This window comes from Rhinopithecus roxellana, chromosome 8 (genome assembly GCF_007565055.1).
Source record: "Rhinopithecus roxellana isolate Shanxi Qingling chromosome 8, ASM756505v1, whole genome shotgun sequence".
NCBI lineage: Eukaryota > Metazoa > Chordata > Mammalia > Primates > Cercopithecidae > Rhinopithecus > Rhinopithecus roxellana.
In genome coordinates, this window is record NC_044556.1 from 46,486,946 (window position 1) to 46,510,784 (window position 23,839).

General features: G+C 44.7%; 1 protein-coding gene across 4 annotated transcripts in view; it reads right to left on the reverse strand.

The window, feature by feature from the left end:
• Positions 1-22,317, reverse strand: part of SETDB1 (SET domain bifurcated histone lysine methyltransferase 1) — a 39,070-nt gene extending 16,753 nt beyond the window's left edge. For 2 of the 4 annotated variants that reach the window (XM_030937088.1, XM_030937089.1), the window contains exons 1-10: positions 22,069-22,223; positions 20,615-20,885; positions 18,429-18,580; positions 9,130-9,164; positions 7,809-7,908; positions 6,867-6,992; positions 6,502-6,703; positions 5,555-5,628; positions 4,118-4,308; positions 1,876-2,002 (exon numbers count right to left, since the gene is read on the reverse strand). In XM_030937088.1, the coding sequence (XP_030792948.1) occupies positions 1,876-2,002; positions 4,118-4,308; positions 5,555-5,628; positions 6,502-6,703; positions 6,867-6,992; positions 7,809-7,908; positions 9,130-9,164; positions 18,429-18,580; positions 20,615-20,874 (1,267 nt within the window). In that variant the 5' untranslated portion in view covers positions 20,875-20,885; positions 22,069-22,223. The other 2 variants (XM_010387238.2, XM_010387240.2) reach the window with 2 other exon arrangements.
• Positions 22,318-23,839: the final 1,522 nt, after the last annotated feature.

Sequence of the window (23,839 nt, forward strand, 5' to 3'; positions counted from 1 at the left end):
TGGGAGGCTGAGGTGGGCGGATCACCTGAGGTCAGGAGTTCAAGACCAGCCTGGCCAACATGGAGAAATCCTGTCTCTACTAAAAATACAAAGCTTAGCTGGGCATGGTGGCAGGCGCTTGTAACCCTAATTACTTGGGAGGCTGACGCAGGAGAATTGCTGGAACCCAGGAGGCAGAGGTTGCAGTGAGCTGAGATGGTGCCACTCCACTCCAGCCTGGGTGAAAGAACCTGATTCCATCTCAAAAAAAAAAAAAAAAAAAAAAATTGCTACTCCATCGGCAGAGTAGCTTCTTTTTTTTCTTTTTATAGACAATGTTCCACTTTGTTAGTCAGGCTGGAGTGCAGCGGTCTGACCTTAGCTCATTGTAACCTTGAAATCCTGGGCTTCAAGTAATCCTCCTGCCTCAGCCTCCAGAGTAGCTAACACTACAGGTGCACAACACCACACTCAAGCTTTTTTCTTTTTCTTTTTTTCTTAGAGATAGAGTCTTTCTATGTTGCCCAGACTGATCTCCAACTCCTGGCCTCAAGTGATCCTCCCACCTCAGCCTCCCAAAGTGCTGAGACTACAGACACGAGCCATCATGCTGGGCCTTAGATAAGACTTTATATCTTCTTTTTTTTTTTTTTTTTTTTTTTTTTTTGAGACGGAGTCTCGCTCTGTCGCCCAGGCTGGAGTGCAGTGGCCAGATCTCAGCTCACTGCAAGCTCCGCCCGCCGGGTTCACGCCATTCTCCTGCCTCAGCCTCCCGAGTAGCTGGGACTACAGGCGCCCGCCATCTCGCCCGGCTAGTTTTTTGTATTTTTTAGTAGAGACGGGGTTTCACCGTATTAGCCAGGATGGTCTCGATCTCCTGACCTCGTGATCCACCCGTCTCGGCCTCCCAAAGTGCTGGGATTACAGGCTTGAGCCACCGCGCCCGGCAAGACTTTATATCTTCTTATCTCAGATGATTTACCTGATTAATTATGATATACTTTGGGGGAATATTTTCAGAAATATATTCTTTAACCAACTAATTTTGGCAGGAAAAATCAACCAGAAAGTATGACAGTAATGTTAGAAAAGAAAACCAAATCTGCTTTTTGTTTCTGAGACAGGGTCTCATGCTGTCACCTAGGCTGGAGTGCGGTGGCACGATCTAGCTCACTGCAACCTTGACCTCCTGGCTTCAATTGATCCTCCCACCTCAACTTCTTGAGTAGCTTGAACTACAGCTTAATGCCACTGTACCCAGCTAATTTTTGTGTTTTTTGTAGAAACAGGGTTTCACCATGTTGCCCAGGCTGGTCTTGAATTCCTGAGCTCAAGCTAACCGCCTACCTGTCTCAGCCTCCTAAAGTGTTGGGATTATAGCTGTGAGCCACTGTGCCTGGCCAGGTCTGGGTTTTAAAGAAAACTGACTATATGCTGGATGTGGTAGCTCATGCTTGTAATCCTAGCACTTTGGGCAGCTGAAGCAGGTAGACAGCTTGAGCCCAGGAGTTCAAGACCAGCCTGGGCAACATATCAAGCCCCTGAGTCTTTAAAAAAAAAAAAAAAAAAAAAAAAAAAAGAAAGAAAAAGAAAACCAACCATAGATAACACACAAAACTGACAATCTCATGTGGATAACAGAGGGTAACTACTATCACCCTAACTTAAAGCCAACTGTTTCAGATATTTTTGTGGTTGTTTAGAACAAATTAGAGCCACAGCATGTGGACGCAGCAGCACAAATTGATCACCACGATTGGAAACAACTCAGGGCACATATCCTGTTTCCAATGAGTAAGCAGTGTAACCGTGGTAAACAAAGGATAGCCATTCTATATAATCTCCTTTGCTGATTGGCCTGTTTCTTCCTTCCTCCAGGTATCTTTCAGGACATACCCATATTTGGACGTGTCCTGAGCTGTCCTTGCTTCTTCTCTAGTGCAGAGGCTGAGGATGTTTTCATGCTGAACATGGGCTCCAGCCGTGTAGAGCCTCGATAGATCCACTCACATCTTTTGTCATCCTGGGGAATTGAGAGAATAGAAGAATGAAGGGAAATAGCTTAAAGGCTAGAATCTATCCTGTCCTGTGTAGAGGATATATATACCATGTGTCACCTTTCGGAAACCTCCCTGATGAGCCTTAAATTCCTTATCTAGGCTGAGCACAGTGGCTCATGCCTGTAGCTTGTAATCCCAGCACTTTGGGAGGCTGAGGCAGGTGGATCACCTGAGGTCAGGAGTTCAAGACCAGCCTGACCAACATGGAGAAACCCTGTCTCTACTCAAAATACAAAATTAGCTGGGTATGGTGGCGCATGCCTGTAATCACAGCTACTTGGGAGGCTGAGGCAGAATTGCTTGAACCAGGGAGGCGGAGGCTGTGATGAGCTGAGATTGCGCCATTGTACTCCAGCCTGGGCAACAAGAGCGAAACTCCATCTACCCACCCTCCAAAAAATTCTTTATCTACTTAGTAAAGTACGTGCCAGGCTCCATGGTGGGTATCAGGTACACAACAATGAAAAATATATACTCCTTGTTTAAGGAATTACAGTAGCAACAGGTATCTATACTGAGTATAAGAGGTGTGACAGCTGGGCACAATAGCTCACACCTATAATCCTGGTACGTTGGGAGGATGAGGCAGACAGACTGCTTGAGCTCAGGAGTTCGAGACCAGTCTGGGCAACATGGCGAAACCCGTCTCTACTAAAAATACAAAAATCAGCCAGGTGTGGTGGCATGCACTTGTAGTCACAGCTACTTGGGAGGTTGATGTGAGAGGACCACTTGAACCCTTGAGGTTGAGGCTGCAGTGAGCTGTGACTGCATCACTGCACTCCAGCCTGGGTGGCAGAGTGAGACTCTGTCTCAAAAAAACAAAACAAAACAAAACAAAAAACAGGCCAGGCCAGGTGTGGTGGCTCACGCCTGTAATCCCAGCACTTTGGGAGGACGAGGCAGGTGGATCACTTGAGGTCAGGAGTTCGGGACCAGCCTGCCAACGTGGTGAAACCCCGTCTTTACTAAAAATACAAAAAATTAGCCAATCCCAGCTACTCTAGAGGCTGAGGCAGGAGAATCACTTTAACCCAGGAGGCGAAGGATGCAGTGAGCTGAGATCATGCCATTGCACTCCAGCCTAGGCAGCAAGAGTGAAACTCCATCTAAAAAACAAACAAACAAAAACAAAACAAAACAAAACACCAAACAAAAAGGATGATAAGGATCATAACACCTTAGGTCATAACGCCTTAGGAGTAACGGGCTGAGGTAACACCAAGAAGAAACATAATTTCTAATTTCTTCTGGCTACTCTGGGCACGCTGTCTATTGGGTAGCCCTGTTCTGCAAGGCAAGTAGCAGTATTAAAAAATGTTTTTAAGGGCCGGGCACGGTGGCTCACGCCTGTAATCCCAGCATTTTGGGAGGCTGAGGCGGGCAGATCACAAGGTCAGGAGATCAAGACCATCCTGGCTAACACAGTGAAACCCCGTCTCTACTAAAAATACAAAAAATTAGCCGGGCGTGGTGGCAGGCGCCTGTAGTCCCAGCTACTCGGGAGGCTGAGGCAGGAGAATGGCATGAACCCGGTAGGCAGAGCTTGCAGTGAGCCGAGATCGTGCCACTGCACTCCAGCCTGGGCGACAGAGCGAGACTCCGTCTCCAAAAAAAAAGTTTTTAAAACTTTTAAAAATAAGAAATATGATTCTAAGAAGGGAAAGAGAAGGGAGAAAAGGATGAGTACAAAATATGTAAGAGTTAAACTGAACCTTGAAAGATAATCAGGACTCCTTGATACCTCTTCTTCATCCCACTATCCTACTAAAACCTTAACCCTGGAAAAATGGAATTGGCTGCCTTCTCTGTACCTACACAGAATGTGAATACTCCTAAAGAAAAAAATAAATAAATCAAAACCATGCAGATTAGTATCATAATTCCGGTAATTTATTTTCAACAATGACCCACAGAGGAACAACAAAAAGGGCAAAGTAAAATTTGACCAAAAACAGTGAGAACACATAGGAGGATAAGAAAGAGGAAGGCTATGGAATAGCCATAAAACCATCCTCATTACTGCTTAAGTCCCCCCGACCAACCTCTGCCTCCAAAATTCTAGGGAAGAACAGTACCAGGAAGAGGATCCTGACTAGGCTGCCATCCACCTCCTCAACTCGGGACTTCCACCATGTGCCTTCCCACTCAGTCTTGATAAGCTGGCCACTCTTGAGCAGTACCATGGGGCGGTTGGGGTAGGCAGTTACATACTCCTCTATGAAGTCACGGCAGGAGATGTCTTCTATGTCCTCCCAAGTCTTTTTCACTGTTTCAAGGAAGAAGTAGAACTGAGAGGGCAGGTAGGACATGTCCTGATAGGGAAAAGGGTTGGCCAGGAGACATTTGATACTTTTTAAGTTGAAAAGGAAAGAAAAAGTAAAATCAGAACCTCGAGGGAAGCAAAGCCAAGACCACCTAAGTAATAAACCTAATGTACAAATTGCACATACTTACAAATCAAGTAAATACTAAATAAGTCATGTACAATATAGGTGATTCACTTATTTTATACAAATGGATGCTTCTCCTTTGGAAAATTCAAGTGGAAATTCTTGCTCACTTGTTGATAAGTCTAATGGTAAATTTAAAAAGATCAGGTGGCATCATGAAATGAAAAAATTAGTCCTTCCTTCTCATTCTCTGTCAGGTTTTTAAGAGACTCAGAATATGTTTACTGTTATGTTATGTGTAAACAGAAGTGTTAGTTGATTCTTCTGCAGTTAAAAATTATTGTTTCCGTAGGAGTCTGCTCCCAAGCCAGGGTAACAAATATAGAGGACACTATGATGTTCCATCTAACAAAGCTTCTGTGGAAAGCATTATGCAGACTACACATTTATACAAATGTTAGGTGCAGCATGACCCTAGGAAAGAAGTAACACCTTTGTCTTTTCTTTTTTTTTTTTTTTTTGAGACGGAGTCTTGCTCTGTTGCCCGGGCTAGAGTGCAGTGGCCGGATCTCAGCTCACTGCAAGCTCCGCCTCCCGGGTTTACGCCATTCTCCTGCCTCAGCCTCCGGAGTAGCTGGGACTACAGGCGCCCACCACCTCGCCCGGCTAGTTTTTTTGTATTTTTAGTAGAGACGGGGTTTCACCGTGTTAGCCAGGATGGTCTCGATCTCCTGACCTCGTGATCCGCCCGTCTCGGCCTCCCAAAGTGCTGGGATTACAGGCTTGAGCCACCGCGCCCGGCCAGTAACACCTTTTTCAACCTAACTCGCTTAGAAATGAAACTGAAGCACATCTATAACGTGAGCAGTCTACTCAAAGTCATTCATGATCTTCCAGTGTCTCATTCTTTGGCTACAAAGACCCAGTCCTAGAGATGAACAATACAACTGTATCTCTTTTGGGAGCAAACTGTCCTTTGGGAGCAAAGGACATCAACCAAATTTATGCTCTTTGAGACTGAAGTACCAAAAACACCTAGGGCTTTTCAACTGGACGTCCTAAGAAGAAATATCAGGTAGAGGAGGAGAAAACTGAGCTAAGGAATAAGGGAGAAACACTCACGTGGCCGGCAAATGGGATACAGTTCAGACTGTGTGACATAGGAAGCATAGCCATCATCAAAGAAAATGAGAAACCTGTAAAAGAGGAGTGACAGTAGAAAGATCTGGGGGTTATGATATTTAACATGATCCACAGAAATTATTTTATCATAGCTTCTACTTCTCTGGATCACAACAGGATGCACTCCAGGGAAGACATTCCAGTCTACTACTTTCTTCCTGTTTTTCTTTCTTCCCAACTTGAGAGTTAGGAGTTACCCCCTTAATTTAACAAATGCCTCCCTACTTTTTCAAAAAACACATATACATATAAGTATTTTTGAGATGGAGTCTCCTTCTGTCACCCAGGCTGGGGTGCAGTGGTACAATCTTGGCTCATGGCAACCACTGCCTCCCAGGTTCATGCGATTCTCCTGCCTCAGCCTCCCGAGTAGCTGGGATTACAGCCATGCGCCACCACACCCAGCTAATTTTTGTATTTTTAGTAGACAGGGTTTCACCAGTTGGGCAAGCTGGTCTCGAACTCCTGACCTCAAGTGATCCACTTGCCTTGGTCTCCCAAAGGGCTAGGATTACAGGCATGAGATACTGGGCCCAGCCAAAAAACATATATTCTTTTTCCTCTATCAGATTCCTATGCTGCTAAAAACCATTTAGTCTCCATCTCTTTCTTCTGTGTGAATCCCCTATTCCCCTGATCATTAATCCTCATTATTCTCTTCCTAGTTTTCTCTTTGAGGAAAGAAAAGGAAAAAAACTTAATAAAAAAGAAGGAGAAAGAGGAAGAAAGAATCACCCACATGACTCCTGTGGTAAAGAAAGAGTAAGGGTTTCAGTCCACTACGGACTAAGAAGACAAAAGCTAATTGTGAGATCTGGTCTATGGCACGAACAGGGCAGGTGCTGTGCTCCCAGCCTCTACCCCTTTACAGTCCTCTGTCCAGGTACCTGAGCTTGTTTTTGACGTTTGGTGTCTCAGCTACAATGCCAGCATAGAGCCAGACCTGATTCCCATCTTTGTATTTGGCGACCACCCGACTGCCCACAAACAGCTTGTCAGCAGGAGGGTGGTAATCATAGGCAATATGGTTCCCCGACAGTAGACTCTTTCCTTTGTTGTCAAATTTCACCTTGTATTTCTTCCCCGGCCCTGAGTAAAAGGGAAAGATAAATTTTTTAAAAAACTGCCAGTTTCTGTGTAAATCCAGATTGCTACGTGAGAGACAAATGGGAAGGTTATGGAGAAAAGAAACAATCAGCAGTGGAGGGTACAGGTTGCCTTTCACGAGTGGTTCCTCCAAGTCTGCACATACCAACTGTCTGGATGGCAATAAGGGTGCCTTTGTGCCATGTCTTAGTTCTCTTCTTGCCCAGAATTCGCATGCTGACTATCAGGTCACCATCTTTGCTTAGTTCTCCAGACATCTGACTCAAGGTTCCTATAGAAGAAGCAAAGTTATTCTAAAGAGTTATGACATAGATTGGGTAGAGAACGGGAAGGTAAAGAGGGTAGTATGGTAATTAGGGAAAGTGGGGTAATTTTTTTTTCTGAGAAGGAGTCTCGCTCTGTCCCCAGGCGGGAGTGCAGTGGTGCGATCTTGGCTCACTGGAACCTCTGCCTCCCAGGTTCCAGCGATTCTCCTGCCTCAGCCTCCCGAGGAGCTGGGACTACAGGCACGCACCACTATGTCCAGCTAATTTCTGTATTTTTAGTAGAGATGGGGTTTCACCATGTTAGCCAGAATGGTCTCTATCTTTTGACCTCATGATCCGCCTGCCTTGGTCTCCCAAAGTGCTTGGATTACAGGCATGAGCCACTGTGCGCGGCACATCTGGAGAATTTTTAAACATTTTTTTTTTAGAGATGGGGTTTCACTATGTTGTGGAGGCCGGTCTTTAATGCTGGGCCTCAAGTGATCCTCCTGCCTCAGCCTCCCAAAGCTGCTGGAATTACAGATGTGAGCCACCACACCTGGCCTCAAACCTTATTTTAACAAGAGTCTGAGTGATTCTCTTCTCCCTAATCTCCACCTGGAAGTAGTCATGAGGATGGAAACAAGTCTAAATGTAGGACGCTAAAGAGGTATTGAGATAAAACCATCACAGACTGGAAAATCACCATCCATGTAATTGGGATTTCATAACTACTAAGGATAATGAGTCTGGCATGTCACAATTAGTAGACATGAGACTTAAGATGAAATCTCTGTAAGAATTCACCTCCCATCTGTACCCAGATATTTCTTGACCCTAACCTTTATGCAGATCCTGGGAACTGCTCTTCTTGTTGACAGCATCCATGAACTTCTGAACATCTTGAGCTGACTTTCTTAAGGCAGCCATAGCTTCACGGAGCTACAGAAAAGGGGATGAGGAAAACAAGTTTTGAAACAGTAGCAAGGGTTACAAGTAACTTCAAAATAAGAAACACCTTGTATTTCACAGAACAAAATGGAGTGAGTTGAATGAGTTATGTTTGGAAGCTTACGGTTACTTTATCTGGCAAAGCTGCCCTTTCATTTTTTTTTTTTTTTGAGATGGAGTTTAGCTCTTGTTGCTCAGGCTGGAGTGCAATGGCGCGATCTTGGCTCACCGTAACCTCCACTTCCCGGGTTCAATTGATTCTCCTGCCTCAGCCTCCCAAGTAGCTGGAATTACAGGTATGCGCCACCATGTCCAGCTAATATTTTGTATTATTATTTTTTTGAGACGGAGTCTGGCTCTGTTGCCCAACCTGGAGTGCAGTGGCACAATCTTGGCTCACCGCAACCTCTGCCTCTCAGGTTCAAGTGACTCACCTGCCTCAACCTCCAAAGTAGCTGGGATTACAGGCATGTGCCACCATGCCCAACTAATTTTTGTGTTTTTAGTAGAGACAGGGTTTCACTATGTTAGCCAGGCTGGTCTCGAACTCCTGACTTTGTGTTCTACCTGCCTCAGCCTCCCAAAGTCCTGGGATGACAGGTGTGAGCCACTGTGCCCGGCCTAATTTTGTATTTTTAGTAGAGACAGGGTTTCTCCATGGTTAGGCTGCTCTCGAACTGCCAACCTAAGGTGATCCACCTGCCTCGGCCTCCCAAAGTGCTGGGATTACAGGCGTGAGCCACCATGCCTGGCCTCTTTTTTTTTTTTCCTGAGACAGAGTCTTGCTCTGTCACCCAGGCTGGAGTGCGGTGGTATGATCTCAGCTCATTGCAACCTCTGCCTCCTGGGTTCCACTGATTCTCCTGTCTCAGCCTCCCTAGTAGCTGGGATTACAGGCATGCACCACCACACTCAGCTAATTTTTGTATTTTTTTAGTAGAGACAGGGTTTCGCCATGTTGGCCAGGATGGTCTCAAACTCCTGACCTCAGGTGATCTGCCCACCTGGGTCTCCCAAAGTGCTGGGATTACAGGCTTGAGCCACCGCCCCCGGCCTTGAATTCTTACAACACCAATTAGAGGACTGCAACACAAAGGGCTGATCACAGGGTGAATGATTAGGTATTGACAGCTAAAGTGATTAAATGGTTAGGCCAGAAAATTCTATTTTCATATTCTTATCTCTCACCGTTCCCTTACCATCCTAACTTACCTTCTGGTCTTTTGGAGTTCGGCTCCCAGCATCACCTATGGACGAGAAGAATTCTAATGAGTGTAAGAGATTTATAGGAACTTCTGGGAAATTCAGAACTAACTTACTCAAAAGCATTATTATGGGAGCATCATTGATAATAACTTAAAATAATCTTGATACAGGTATACACACAAATATAAAGTACTCAAAAGGGTCTGGAAAGACACAAAGTAAATGGCCAGGTATGGTGGTTCACACCTGTAATCCCAGCTACTTGGAAGGTTTAGGTGGGAGGACCACCTGAGGCCAGTTCAAGACTAGCCTGGGCAACATAACAAGAGCCTGTCTCTTAAAAAATTAGGCCAGGTGCAGTGGCTCATGCCTGTAATCCCAGCACTTTGCAAGGCCAAGGTGGGCAGATCACCTGAGGTCAGGAGTTTGAGATCAGCCTGGTCAATGTGGTGAAACCCTGTTTCTACTAAAAATACAAAAATTAGACAGGCATGGTGGTACATGCCTGTAATCCCAGCTATTTGGGAAGCTGAGGCAGAATTATTGGAATCTGGGAGGCGGAGGCTGCAATGAGCTGAGATTGCGTCACTGCACTCCAGGCTGGTTGACAGAGCAAGACTCTGGTTCAAAAAATAATAATAATAAATAAAAATGTATAGTTCCAGCCTGAGCAACACAGAAAAACCCTGTCCTCACCAAAAAAAGAAAAATAAAAGGCCGGGTGTGGTGGCTCACACCTGTACTCCCAGCACTTTGGGAGGCCGAGGTAGGCAGATCACCTAATGTCAGGAGTTCCAGACCAGCCTGGCCAACATGGTGAAACCAAACCCCTTCTCTATTAAAAACACAAAAATTAGCCGGGCGTGGTGGCAGGCACCTGTAATCCCAGCTACACGGCTACATGAGAGGCTGAGGCAGGAAAATCACTTGAACCCAGGAGGTGGAGGTTGCAGTGAGCCAAGACTGCACCATTGCACTCCAGCTTGGGTGACAGAGTAAGACCCTGTCTCAAAAAAAAAAAAAAGTAGGATAAAAGTAAAATGTATAGGCTGATGGTGGTGGCTCAAGCCTATAATCCCAGTACTATGGGAGGCCAAGGTGGGCGGATCACCTGAGGTCAGGAGTTCCAGACCAGCCTGGCCAACATGGTGAAATCCCATCTCCTACCAAAAACACAAAAATTAGCCGGGCATGGTGGCAAGTGCCTGTTATCCCAGCTACTCAGGAGGCTGAGGCATGAGAATTACTTGAACCGGGACCCGGGAGGCGGAGGTTGCAGTGAGCTGAGATCGCACCACTGCACTCCAGCCTGGGATACAGAGCGAGACTCCGTCAAAAAAAAAAAAAGAAAAAAACAGTGTAATTCAGTGGTTTTTGGAAATTAAACTATCATCACTGTCAAATTCTGGAGTGATGAAAAATGTCATCACTCCACAATTTTCCATTCCTCCATCTCCTAAACTCTGGCAATCACAAATTTACTTTCCGTCTCTGCAGATTTGCCTATTCTGAATATCTCATATAAAGAGAATCATGTAATATGTGGTTCCTCATACAAGGTTCATCTATGTTGTACCATGTATCAGTACTTCACTTTTTTACTTTTTATTTTTTTTTTGAGATGGAATCTTGCTCTGTCGCCAGGTTGGAGTGCGACAGTGCAATCTCAGCTCACCGTAATCTCTACCTCCTGAGTTCAAGTGATTCTTCTGGCTCAGCCACCTAAGTAGCTGGGATTATAGGCGCATGCCACCACACCCAGCTAAATTTTGTATTTTTAGTAGAGACAGCCATATTGGCCAGGCTGGTCTCAAACTCCTGACTTCGTGATCCACCTACCTTGGTCTCCCAAAGTGCTAGGATTACACACATGAGCCACAGTGCCCAGCCCCATCTTTCCTTTTTATGGCTGAATAGTATTTTTTTTTTTTTTTTTTTGAGACAGAGTCTCGCTCTGTCACCCAGGCTGGAGTGCAGTGGCCGGATCTCAGCTCACTGCAAGCTCCGCCTCCCGGGTTTCCGCCATTCTCCTGCCTCAGCCTCCCGAGTAGCTGGGACTACAGGCGCCCGCCACCTCGCCCGGCCAGTTTTTTGTATTTTTTTTGTAGAGACAGGGTTTCACCATGTTAACCAGGATGGTCTCGATCTCCTGACCTCGTGATCCACCCATCTCGGCCTCCCAAAGTGCTGGGATTACAGGCTTGAGCCACTGTGCCCGGCCCTGAATAATATTTTATAGCAGTCAATACATGGGTGTATGTGTATACCACATTTGGTTTATCCATTCATCAGCTGATGAACATTTGGGCTGTTTCTACTTCTGCCTATTATGAATAATGTGATATGAACATTCATTTATTTATCAGTTTTTACATCAACATATGTTCTAATTTCTCTTGGGTATATAGCCAGGAGTGGGTGGGTTATGGTAATTCTATGTTTAACCTTTTGAGGAACCAAAAGACTATTTTCCAAAGTGGCTATAGCATTTTACATTTCCATAAGCAATTTGTAAGGTTTTCAATTGCTCCATATCCTCGTCAACATTTGTTATTGTCTTTTTCAAAAGACAGGTTTTCGTTACGTTGCCCAGGCTGGCCTTGAACTCCTGGGTTTAAATGACCCACCTGCCTCAACCTCCTGAGTAGCCAGGACCACAAGCAAAAGCCAGCACCTGACTCTAATCATTTTTAAGTGTACAATTCAGTGGTATTAAGTATATTTATATTGTTGTGCAACCATAACCACCATCCATTTCCAGAACACTTTTCATTTTGCAAAACTGAAACTCTGCACCTATTAAACACTCCCCATTGGCCCCTCCCTCCAGCCTCTGGAGGCCACCATTGAATGCTAGATATCTCATCTAAGTGAAATCATTTGTCTTTTTGTGACTGGCTTATTTCACTTAGCATAATGTCCTCAACATTCCCCTATGTTTGTCTTTTTTTTTTTTTTTTTTTAGTGGCTTCATAATAATCCCTTCGGTGGTAATACTATATATATAATATATATACACACATATATATTATACATACATACATGTCATGTATATATACACACACACATATACAATATATATACAATTTTTTTTTTTTTTGAGATAGATTCTTACTCTGTCATCCAGGCTGGAGTGCAGTGGCCCAATCTCGACTCACAGCAACCTCCGCCTCCCGGGTCCAAGCAATTCTTGTGCCTCTGCCTCCCTAGTAGCTGAGATTACAGGCACCTACCACCATACCTGGCTAATTTTTGTATATTTGGTAGAGATGGGATTTCACCATACTGGCCAGGCTGGTTTCGAACTCCTGACCTCAGGTGATCCACCTGCCTTGGCCTCCTGAAGTGCTGAGATTACAGGCGTGAGCCACTGTGAGCAACCCACATATTTTGTTTTAAAAATCAGGCAGGCACGGTGGCACGTGCCTGTAGTCTCAGCTACCTGGGAGGCTGAAGTCGCAGTAAGCTATGATTGCATTACTGTGCTCCAGCCTGGGTTACAGAGTGAGATACTGTCTAAAAAATATATCAAATAAGGTTGAGGTTTCTATGTCCTAAGAACTAGTGACTCTCTTACAGTATATACACTAAAAAGACTCCTGCACATGTGCATCGGGAGACACGTACAAGAGTATTTGCAGTAGTGTTATCTGTAATCTCAAAAAATGTAAATCAATGTCCACAATCAGGAAAATTGATAAACTGTGTCATATGCATACAATGGAATACCATGCTGCAAAAAGTAAATAAGCTAATCATCATGCATCAACACAATGTTGAAGAAGTCAAAGCCAAGGGAGATGTCAGAACTAAATGTAACTCTGAATGCATTCACCTCACTAGCTAAACTATTACAAAAAATAAAAATAAAAAACTCAATACTTAGGAGCCAAGCTAAAAAATTAAAAGTTAAAATAAAAAAATTGAACAGAGGCCGGGCAGGGTGGCTCACGACTGTAATCCCAGCACTTTGGGAGGCCGAGGTGGGTGGATTACGAGGTCAGGAGATCGAGACCATCCTGGCTAACATGGTGAAACACTGTCTCCACTAAAATATAGAAAAAATTAGCCAGGCGTGTTGGCGGGCACCTGTAGTCCCAGCTACTCAGGAGGCTGAGGCAGAAGAATGGTGTGAACCCGGGAGGTGGAGCTTGCAGTGAGCCGAGATCATGCCACTGCACTCCAGCTTGGGTGACAGAGCGAGACTCTATCTCAAAAAAAAAAAAAAAAAAGAAAAGAAAATACATGACATTGGATGATAGATCCACAGGAAGGAATGAAGAGCAACAGAAATGACAAACAGAAGAACAACAGAAATGACAAACATCTGGGTAAATACATATTTTTCTTTTCTTCCCTTACCTTCTTTAAACATGAGACTGCTTAAAGCAGTAATTTTAACACTAAATTATTGGCTTTAAACGTGTAGCTATAATATATTTGATAACAGTATCACATAGAAAGAGAGTGAAAGTAGAGGTACACTGGTGCCAAGTGGCTGTATTTTTACCAGAATTAAATCAGTAGTAATTTGTAATAGATTATGATTAGGTACAGATGCAACCCCTCTTAAGAAAGCTAAAAAAAAGACGGCCGGGCGCGGTGGCTCAAGCCTGTAATCCCAGCACTTTGGGAGGCCGAGACGGGCGGATCACGAGGTCAGGAGATCGAGACCATCCTGGCTAACACGGTGAAACCCCGTCTCTACTAAAAAATACAAAAAACTAGCCGGGCGAGGTGGCAGGCGCCTGTAGTCCCAGCTACTCGGGAGGCTGAGGCAGGAGAATGGCGTGAACCCGGGAGGCGGAGCTTGCAGTGAGCTGAGATCCGGCCACTGCACTCCAGCCTGGGCGACAGAGCGAGACTCCGTCTCAAAAAAAAAAAAAAAAAAAAAAAGAAAAATCAGGGGCCAGGTGTGGTGGCTCACTCCTGTAATCCCAGCACTTTGGGAAGCCAAAGCAGGTGGATCACCTGAGGTCAGGAGCTCGAGACCAATCTGACCAATATGGAGAAACCCTGTCTCTACTGAAAATACAAAATTAGCCGGGCATGGTGGTGCATGCCTGTAATCCCAGCTAGTTGGGAGGCTGAGACAGGAGAACTGCTTGAACCCGGGAGGCGGAGGCTACAGTGAGCCAAGATCCTGCCATTGCACTCCAGCCTAGGCAACAAGAGTGAAAACTCTATCTCAAAAAAAAAAAAAAAAAAAAGAAAGAAAAAGAAAAAGAAAAATCAGAAGAATGACAGTGGTTTTCCGAAATGTTTGTTTGACTTAAAAGAAGGCAATAAAGAAGAAACAGGGCTAGGCACGGTGGCTCACGCCTATAATTCCAGCACTTTGGGAGGCTTAGGTGGACAGATCACCTGAGGTCAGTTGTTTGAGATAAGACTGACCAACATAGAGAAACCCTGCCTCTACTAAAAATACAAAAATTAGCCAGGCGTGGTGGCCCGTGCCTGTGGTCCCAGCTACTCGGGAAGTTGAGGCAGGAGAATCACTTGAACCCGGGAGGCAAAGGTTGCAGCGAGCAGAAGTTGCAGTAAGATCATGCCACTGTACTCCAGCCCGGGCAATGGAGCGAGACTCTGTCTTAAAAAAAAAAAAAAAACGAAAACAGGCCAGGCATGGTGGCTCAGGTCTATAATCGCAGCACCTTGGGAGGCCAAGGCAGGATGACTGCCTGAGCTTAGGAGTTCGAGACCAGCCTGGGCAACATAGTGAGACCTTATTTCTACTACAAAAAAAAAAAGTTAGCTGGGCGTGGTGGCATGCACTTGTAGTTCCAGCTACTCAGGAGGCTGACGTGGAAGGATCACTTGAGCCCATGAGGTTGAGGCTGCAGTGAGCTATGACCATGCCATCACACTCCAGTCTGGGCAACAGAGTGAGAATTTGTCAATCAATTCATTCATTCATTCATTCATTCAAAAAGACTAAAATTATACAAAGTTTATTCTCTGAACACAATAAAATTGATTAAAAATTAACAACAGAAAGAAATTTTAAAAATCCCCAAATATTTAGAATCAAACCACCACAAGGAAAATTAAAAATGTCAAGTTGAAAGAAGCTGAAAACACAACATAAAAAAATGTATGATATCCTGAGAGTGACACTGCATGGAAAAAAATTTATGAGATGCAGCAAAGCAATGCTTATGGGAAAATAAATAGCTTTAGAGCTTATGTTAAAAAGGAAGAAAGGTCTAATCAATAATGTGAGCTTCCACTTTGAGAAGCTAGAAAAAGAACAAATCAAACCCTGTAAATAAAAGGAAGAAAATAAACATCACACTGGAATACATTTAATGTGATATCTTGGATTAGATCATAGAACAGAAAAAGTCCAGAAGCTGAATAAAGCCTGGAGTTTATATAAAAGTAATATACCAATGTTTGCTTTTGACATATATACTAGATGAGGGATATATGGGAACTCCATTACTTTTTCAATTTTTCCATAAATCTAAAATTATTCCCAAAATAAAAGATTTTAAAAATCCACAAAGAAAAGTCCAGGCCCAAATGGCCTCAGTACTGAATTTAGCAAACTCTTTAGAAAGAAGTATCATTCCATACAAGCTCAGAGGAGGGAACACTTCTCAACTCATTTATAAGGCCTAGATTACCCTGCTACCAAAGCCAAACAAGGACACTACAACCAAACTATAAACCAATAGCCCTCATGAAATAAATGTAAAAAAATTTTTTCTTTTTTTTTAAAAATTAGAGAAGGGGTTTCACCATGTTGCCCAGGCTGGTCTTGAACTCCTGGGCTCAAGCAATCTGCCCAACTCAGCCTCCCAAGATTCTGGGATTACAGGCATGAGTCACAGCATCTGGCCAAGATCTTTTTTTTTTTTTTCTTTAAATCAGCAAATCCAATCCAGCAACATATAAAAAGAATTATACCTCAAGACCAAGGCTGGTTTACTCCAGGAATGCAAGGTTGGTTTAACATCCAAAAAAACAACTACTGTAATACATTTTTTTTTTTTGGAGACGGAGTCTCGCTCTGTCGCCCGGGCTGGAGTGCAGTGGCCGGATCTCAGCTCACTGCAAGCTCCGCCTCCCGGGTTTACACCATTCTCCCGCCTCAGCCTCCCGAGTAGCTGGGACTACAGGCGTCTGCCACCTCGCCCGGCTAGTTTTTTGTATTTTTTAGTAGAGACGGGGTTTCACCGTGTTAGCCAGGATGGTCTCGATCTCCTGACCTCGTGATCCGCCCGTCTCGGCCTCCCAAAGTGCTGGGATTACAGGCTTGAGCCACCGCGCCCGGCCTGTAATACATTCTTAATATGATAAAAGACAAAAGGAACATAGGAGAATGATATAGAAAAAGCTGACAAAATCCAAAATCCAATTTGGCTACGATAAAATCTCTCAAACTAGGATTAGAAGGGGATTCCTTTAATTTAATCAACGGCATCTATAGAAAACCTACTGCTGACATAATTAATGGTTAACAACCAAACGCTTTCATATTAACATCAGGAAGAAGAAAAGGATGTCTTTTTTTTTTTTTTGAGACGGAGTCTCGCTCTGTCGCCCAGGCTGGAGTGCAGTGGTGCGATTTCTGCTCACTGTAAGCTCCACCTCCTGGGTTCACGCCATTCTCCTGCCTCAGCCTCCCAAGTAGCTGGGACTACAGGCGCCCACCACCATGCCTGGCTAATTTTTTCTTTTTTTTTGGTATTTTTACTAGAGATGGGGTTTCAGCATGTTAGCCAGATGGTCTCGAACTCCTGACCCTGTGATCCGCTGGCCTCAGCCTCCCAAAGTGCTGGGATTACAGGTGTGAGCCACTGCACCTAGCCTTTTTTCTTTTTTTTTTTTGAGACACAGTCTCGCTGTCGCCCAGGCGGGAGTGCAATGGCACAATCTCAGCTCACCGCAAGCTCTGCCTCCCAGGTTCACACCATTCTCCTGCCTCAGCCTCCTGAGTAGCTGGGACTACAGGTGCCCACCACCATGCCCGGCTAATTTTTTGTATTTTTAGTAGGGACGGGATTTCACCATGTTAGCCAGGATGGTCTCAATCTCCTGACCTCGTGATCCACCCGTCTCAGCCTCCCAATGTGCCAGGATTACAGGCATGAGCCACCTCACCTGGCCAGGATGTCTGTTCTTAAAACCTTTTTTTTTTTGAAGACAAGAGTTTCCCTTAGTCATCCAGGCTGGAGTGCAGTGGCACAATCACAGCTCACTGCAGCCTCAACTTCCTGTACTTAGATCCTTCCACCTCAGCCTCCCAAGTAGCTGGGATTACTGGGGTGCACCACCATGCCTGGCTACTTTTTTTATTTTTAGTAGAGATGAGGTCTTGCTATGTTGGCCATTCCCGGGATCAGGGGATCCTCCCACCTCAACCTCCCAAAGTGCTGGGATTATAGGTATGAGCCACTGTGCCAGGCCTGCTCTTAAAACATATTCAACACTGTACTGAAGGTTTTAGTGAGTACAGTAAGAAAAGAAAAAGAAAAGATATCCAGGGTAGAAAGGAAGAAGTGAAACAGACTTTATTTGCATGAATTAGTTTTAGAAAATCCTAAGGAATCGGCTGGGTGCAGTGGCTCATGCCTGTAATCCTAGCACTTTGGGAGGCCAAGGCGGGTGGATCACAAGGTCAGGAGTTCAAGACCAGTCTGGCCAAGATGATGAAACCCTGACTCTACTAAAAATACAAAAATTAGCTGGGTGTGGTGGTGGGGCGGGGTGGGAGGCGCCTGTAATCCCAGCTAGTTGGGAGGTCAAGGCAGAGAACTGCTTGAATCCGGGAGGCGGAGGTTGCAGTGAGCTGAGATTGCACCACTGCACTCCAGCCTGGGCGACAGAGTGAGACCCTGTCTCAAAAAAAAAAAAAAAAAAAGAAAAGAAACAGAAAAGAAAACAAAAGAAAAAGAAAAAAGAAAATCCTAAGGAATCAACAAAAAGCTTCTATAACTATGTGAGTTTAATGAGGTTGTGGGCTACAAGATCAATACACAAAAACCAACCATATTTTTTATATCCTAGCAACAAAACATACACTTACTGTAAGTCCTGGTAATTCCACTCTTTGATGGAATACCCCAAAATAGCGGTTACACAGAACGAGGAAAGCAAAGTAATGCAATCAGGCTGTAGCACACAGGGAACATCTATGATACTAACAATGCTGCATTTTTTTAATAGCCAACTCAGGCAGTTTGAAATACAGAGTTAGTGACAATGGTTTCTCCTCTCTTCTATTATCTTCCATTTGCTCATCTTCCAGTGTTTTAATTTCAATCTTGAGATTTTCCTATCCAAAGCTCATCCCTTACCTGAATCAATACTGAGGACATCATCATCTTCATCAGGAATCTCAATTATTTCTGTAGGCCGGGAAGATTCGTCCTCAGAGCTACTGTCCCGGTATTGTAGTCCCAGCTTGGAGTAGAAGTCCTTCACCAAAGACTCACAATTAGTCACTGCCCTAATATTGGAACACACGCAGAAAAGTCAAAGCCAGAAGAGGAATTAGAGATATAGAAGCCATTACAATTTATATATATTTAAGTATATATGGTCCTCAATTTAAATGGGCCACATTCCAAAGTGTCTCTGTTTAGAATTTAAAATGCTTTTTCTATAGAAAAATGTTTTAAACAGTGGTTTAGTTTCCAGACTAGTTCCTCAAAAATCCAAAGTAAGCCCAAAGTACACTACTTTCAAACTTACCTCATTATTTACCTTGCTGTTATCTGAAAATCTATCCTGGCCGGGTGTGGTGGCTCACGCCTGTAATCCCAGCAATTTGGGAGGCTGAGGCAGGTGGATCACTCGAGGTCAGGAATTTGACCTCCCCAGCCTGGCTGACATGGTGAAACCCCATCTCAACTAAAAATACAAAAATTAGTCTGGTGTGGTGGTGCACACCTATAGTCTCAGCTACTCGGAAGGCTGAGACAGGAGAGCTGCTTGAACTCGGGAGGCAGAGGCTGCAGTGAGCTGAGATCACACCACAGCACTCCAGCCTGGGCGAGACAGAGCAAGTCTCTGTCTGAAACAACAACAACAACAACAACAACAACAAACAAACAAAAAAGACACATGAAAAAATGCTCATCATCACTGGCCATCAGAGAAATGCAAATCAAAACCACAATGAGATACCATCTCACACCAGTTAGAATGGCGATCATTAAAAAGTCAGGAAACAACAGGTGCTGGAGAGGATGCAGAGAAACAGACACAGTTTTACACTGTTGGTGGGACTGCAAATTAGTTCAACCATTGTGGAAGACAGTGTGGCAATTCCTCAAGGATCTAGAACTAGAAATACCGTTTGACCCAGTCATCCCATTACTGGGTATATACCCAAAGGATTATAAATCATGCTGCTATAAAGACAAATGCACACGTATGATGTTTATTGCAGCACTATTCACAATAGCAAAGACTTGGAACCAAACCAAAGGTCCATCAATGATAGACTGGATTAAGAAAAGGTGGCACATATACACCATGGAATACTATGTAGCCATAAAAAAGGTTAAGTTCATGTCTTTTGTAGGCACATGGATGAAGCTGGAAACCCATCATTCTGAGCAAACTATCACAAGGACAGAAAACCAAACACCACATATTCTCACTCATAGGTGGGAATTGAACAATAAGAACACTTGGACACAGGATGGGGAACATCACATACCAGGGCCTGTTGTGGGGTTGGGGGAGGGGGAAGGGATAGCATTAGGAGATATACCTAATGTCAATGATGAGTTAATGGGTGCAGCACACCAACATGGCACATGTATACATATGTAACAAACCTGCACGTTGTGCACATGTACCCTGTAACTTAAAGTATAATAATACATTTTTAAAAATGTATTCTAAGTAACAACTAGAGCACTAGAAACAAATCTTTTGGGGGTATAGGAACTGATTAATGCTTCGGAGTTACTGTAAGACAGAAATTCTTTACAATCCTCACTCCCTGCATGATCTTACTAGGGAAATGAAGCAATTGTTCTAAGACAGAACACAGGAGGAAGAAGGGGAAAGGACTTAAGACTTGGACTCCCTTACTGCTGATCATGTTAGCTGCTGACAGATGAAAATTATATTTATGGCTGACTGTAAGGTCAGATTTTTGACCATAAACTTCAAGGAAGAGTAAGGTTCTAAACATCTGTACTTCATAAAGTATAAAATTATTGGTACACAGCCCGGCCAACATGGTGAAACCCTGTCTCTACTAAAAATATAAAAAATTAGCTGGGCGTGGTAGCGGATGCCTGTAATCCCAGCTACTTGGGAGGGTGAGGCGGGAGAATCACTTGAACCTGAGAGGTTGAGGTTGTAGTAAGCCGCGACCACTCCACTGCACTCCAGCCTGGGTGACAGAGCGAGACTCCGTCTCAAAAAATAAAATAAAATGCTTGGTACAAGGTCATGAACAATTATTCTCTAAAAATATCTCCCAATGGAGAGATTTCCTTCTATTTTTCCATGGAGTTCTCACCTGGATGCATCATCAAATAGCTGGTCAACGTGAGCCACCTCAGATTCTTTCTGTATTACCCATGTCTCTAACTCTGCTAGCTGCTTCTTGCGCTGCTGTACACAATCCATCTTCTCCAGTTCCTCATCGATGAAATGCCGAAGTTCCTCCATAGAGATACCCAGTTCCTCAACCACTGCCTGTTGCAGCTCTGCTATCTCTTCAGACTCCACTGTAGCTGTTGCTGCATCCAAACCAATGCACCCAGGAAGGGAAGACATGCTTTTGTCCTCTGCATGGAACAGAAAACCAATTAAACTGCAGTCCTTATAACTATAATCAATAGAGAATTTCAGTTCCCTAATAAAACTAATTCCTATTCTGCTGCCTGTTATTCTATTCAAATAGTCCATGTTCTCCCTCCCCATTCTCCAGAATCTGATGCTGAGATTTTTAAGAGTTCTTATCTTCTACTACACGCTAACAGGCCTGAAAAAGATTTAAAAGTTTGAGAGGGCATGGAGAACATTCATTAAGCAGTAGGGAGCTACTGAAAATAATGTTTTGGGCTAGCACAGTGGCTTACATCTGTAATCTCAGCACTTTTAGAGGCCGAGACAGGAAGGTCGCTTGAGGGCAGGAGTTCAAGACCAGCCTGGGCAACACGGCAAGACTCGTCTTTACAAAAAAAATACAAAAATTAGCCAGATGTGGTGGTGCATGCCTTTAGTCCCAGCTACTCAGGAGGCTGAGGTGGGAGGATCGCTTGAGCCCAGGAGAGGCTGCTGTAGTGAGCTATGTTCGCACCATGCATTCCAGCTTGGGTGACAAAGCGAGACCCTGTCTCAAAACAAACCAAACTTTAAAAATAATGCTTTGGGATACTGAAGAGAACCAATCCAGAAGAAGATATTTTTGTGGTCTATACGTGTTCCTTAACTAATGTGATAAATCTTTGTATGCTATGCCTAATTTGAACAAAACCTCTACCTGGGGATGGAGTTGATTTGTAACTCACTAATTCAGTGTTTTCTCTTTCATCACTTCTTCCCCTTACGTTACTTTGCTTCCATGTGGAAATTTACTTTTTAAAAAGTCTATGATATTCAAAGCTCGCAGCAAAAAGGTTTCCCCCAAAGTACAGAGAAGTAAAGCAAGCTGGGAATAAAACGTGGCTACCTAACATCCACAACCCAAATACTTCACACATTCGTGTGAACTGCTTTTTTAATCAAACGGTTAAAGCAAAACCTGATTTTCAACGCCTCCATTTTCCTTTGCCCACACATCAGCCCACCCCCGTGCTACCTATTCTAGGGGTGCGTCCTACCCATTCGCAAACCCAGTTCAGCCCCGCCCCCGTTCGCCTCTGGGGAAGACTTCCTTCCCACCCTCGCCCGACCCCCTCCCACAAACAAAACATCCCAGATAAGCCTTTGGTCACCAAATAACTCAATTAACAGTATTCCCCACACCTCCCGTCTTCCAGCTTTAAGGGCTCTTTTTCACCAACCAGACCCCAGACTCACAACTCATGGGTCAGCCTCGACGGAAAAGAGCGAAAGCGAAGGGATAAGGGAGGAGGGGGAGGGGAGAAAGCGTGAAGGAGGGAAGGGGAAGCAAAAGAAACGCCCGGAAGCAAACCTTTAGTGCCGTTCCGGTCACCGCGACGGTAGCCTGACGGGGTCAAATCCAAAGTTGCGGGGCGCCCCTCAGAGGCGACGAAAACTAAGGTAATTACGCATGCGTTAAGGAAGAGCCTTCCAGGGGCACACGTGAGAAGCGACTGGCAAGGCAGAGTGGGCGTGGCCAGGAGTATATTACCGAGTCTCCGCCTGTCCTACCACCCTCGACTAGTGGCCGCATTACTACATTCATAGTGTAAAGACTTAGGGAAGCACTCATAGGTTCAGCGCTTTATTCTCTCAGTTTTACTTGAGTTTTGTTACATAAGTGATACAAATTCTAAAGGCTATCAAAATGTAATAAGAAAAACGTGATAAAATTCTCTCTTGCCCCATCACTTACCACTCCGCTCCTTTCAGGTAATACAGCTTAATTTTCTAGTCTTGTATGCACAAGTTCCTGTATATAGATTTTTGTTGTTTTCATTTAACATTCATTACCTGAAGCCAATAAAAAAGGTAAAACTTGTATTTTTGGCCGGGTGCGGTGGCTCACGCCTGTCATCCCAGCACTTTGGGAGGCCGAGACGGGCGGATCACGAGGTCAGGAGATCGAGACCATCCTGACTAACACGTTGAAACCCCGTCTCTACTAAAAATACACACACACACAAAATTAGCCGGGTGGTGGGCGCCTGTAGTCCCAGGTACTCGGGAGGCTGAGGCAGGAGAATGGCGTGAACCCGGGAGGCAGAGCTTTCGGTGAGCGGAGATCGCGCCACTGCACTCCAGCCTGGGCCATAGAACGAGACTCCGTCTCAAAAACAAACAAACAAAAAACAACAACAATAACTTGTATTTTTGACACCTGAATAGTAAGGTTAAACCATATTTGTTTAGATTGTTTTCCGTTCTCAGCCCCGACAAATAGCGCAACAATAAAAATAAACATCCTTTTGAATTAGTACTTTTATTTCTGTAGAAAAGATTCCCCAGGCCGGGCGCTGTAGTTCACGCCTGTAATCCCAACATTTTGAGAGGCCGAGGCAGGAGGATTGCTAGAGCCCAGGAGTTCCAAACTGGCCTGGGCAATACGGTGAAACGCCATCTTTTTTTTTTTTTTTTTGAGACGGAGTCTCGCTCTGTCGCCCAGGCTGGAGTGCAGTGGCCGGATCTCAGCTCACTACAAGCTCCACCTCCCGGGTTTAGGCCATTCTCCTGCCTCAGCCTCCCAAGTAGCTGGGACTACAGGCGCCCGCCACCTTGCCCGGCTAGTTTTTTTGTATTTTTTAGTAGAGACGGGGTTTCACTGTGTTAGCCAGGATGGTCTCGATCTCCTGACCTCGTGATCCGCCTGTCTCGGCCTCCCAAAGTGCTGGGATTACAGGCTTGAGCCACCGTGCCCGGCCGAAACGCCATCTTAACTAAAAATACGAGATTAAAAATGTCAGGCGTGGTAGTTCGCGCCTGTGGTCCCAGCAACTCCGGAGCCGGCGGGGGGGAGGATCGCTGAGCCCTGGTGGCAGAGGCTTCAGTGAAAGGAGATCGCGCCACTGCACTCCAGCCTGAGTGACCGAGCGAGACTCCGTTTTGAGAGTCCGTCTCTCTCTCTCTCTCTCTC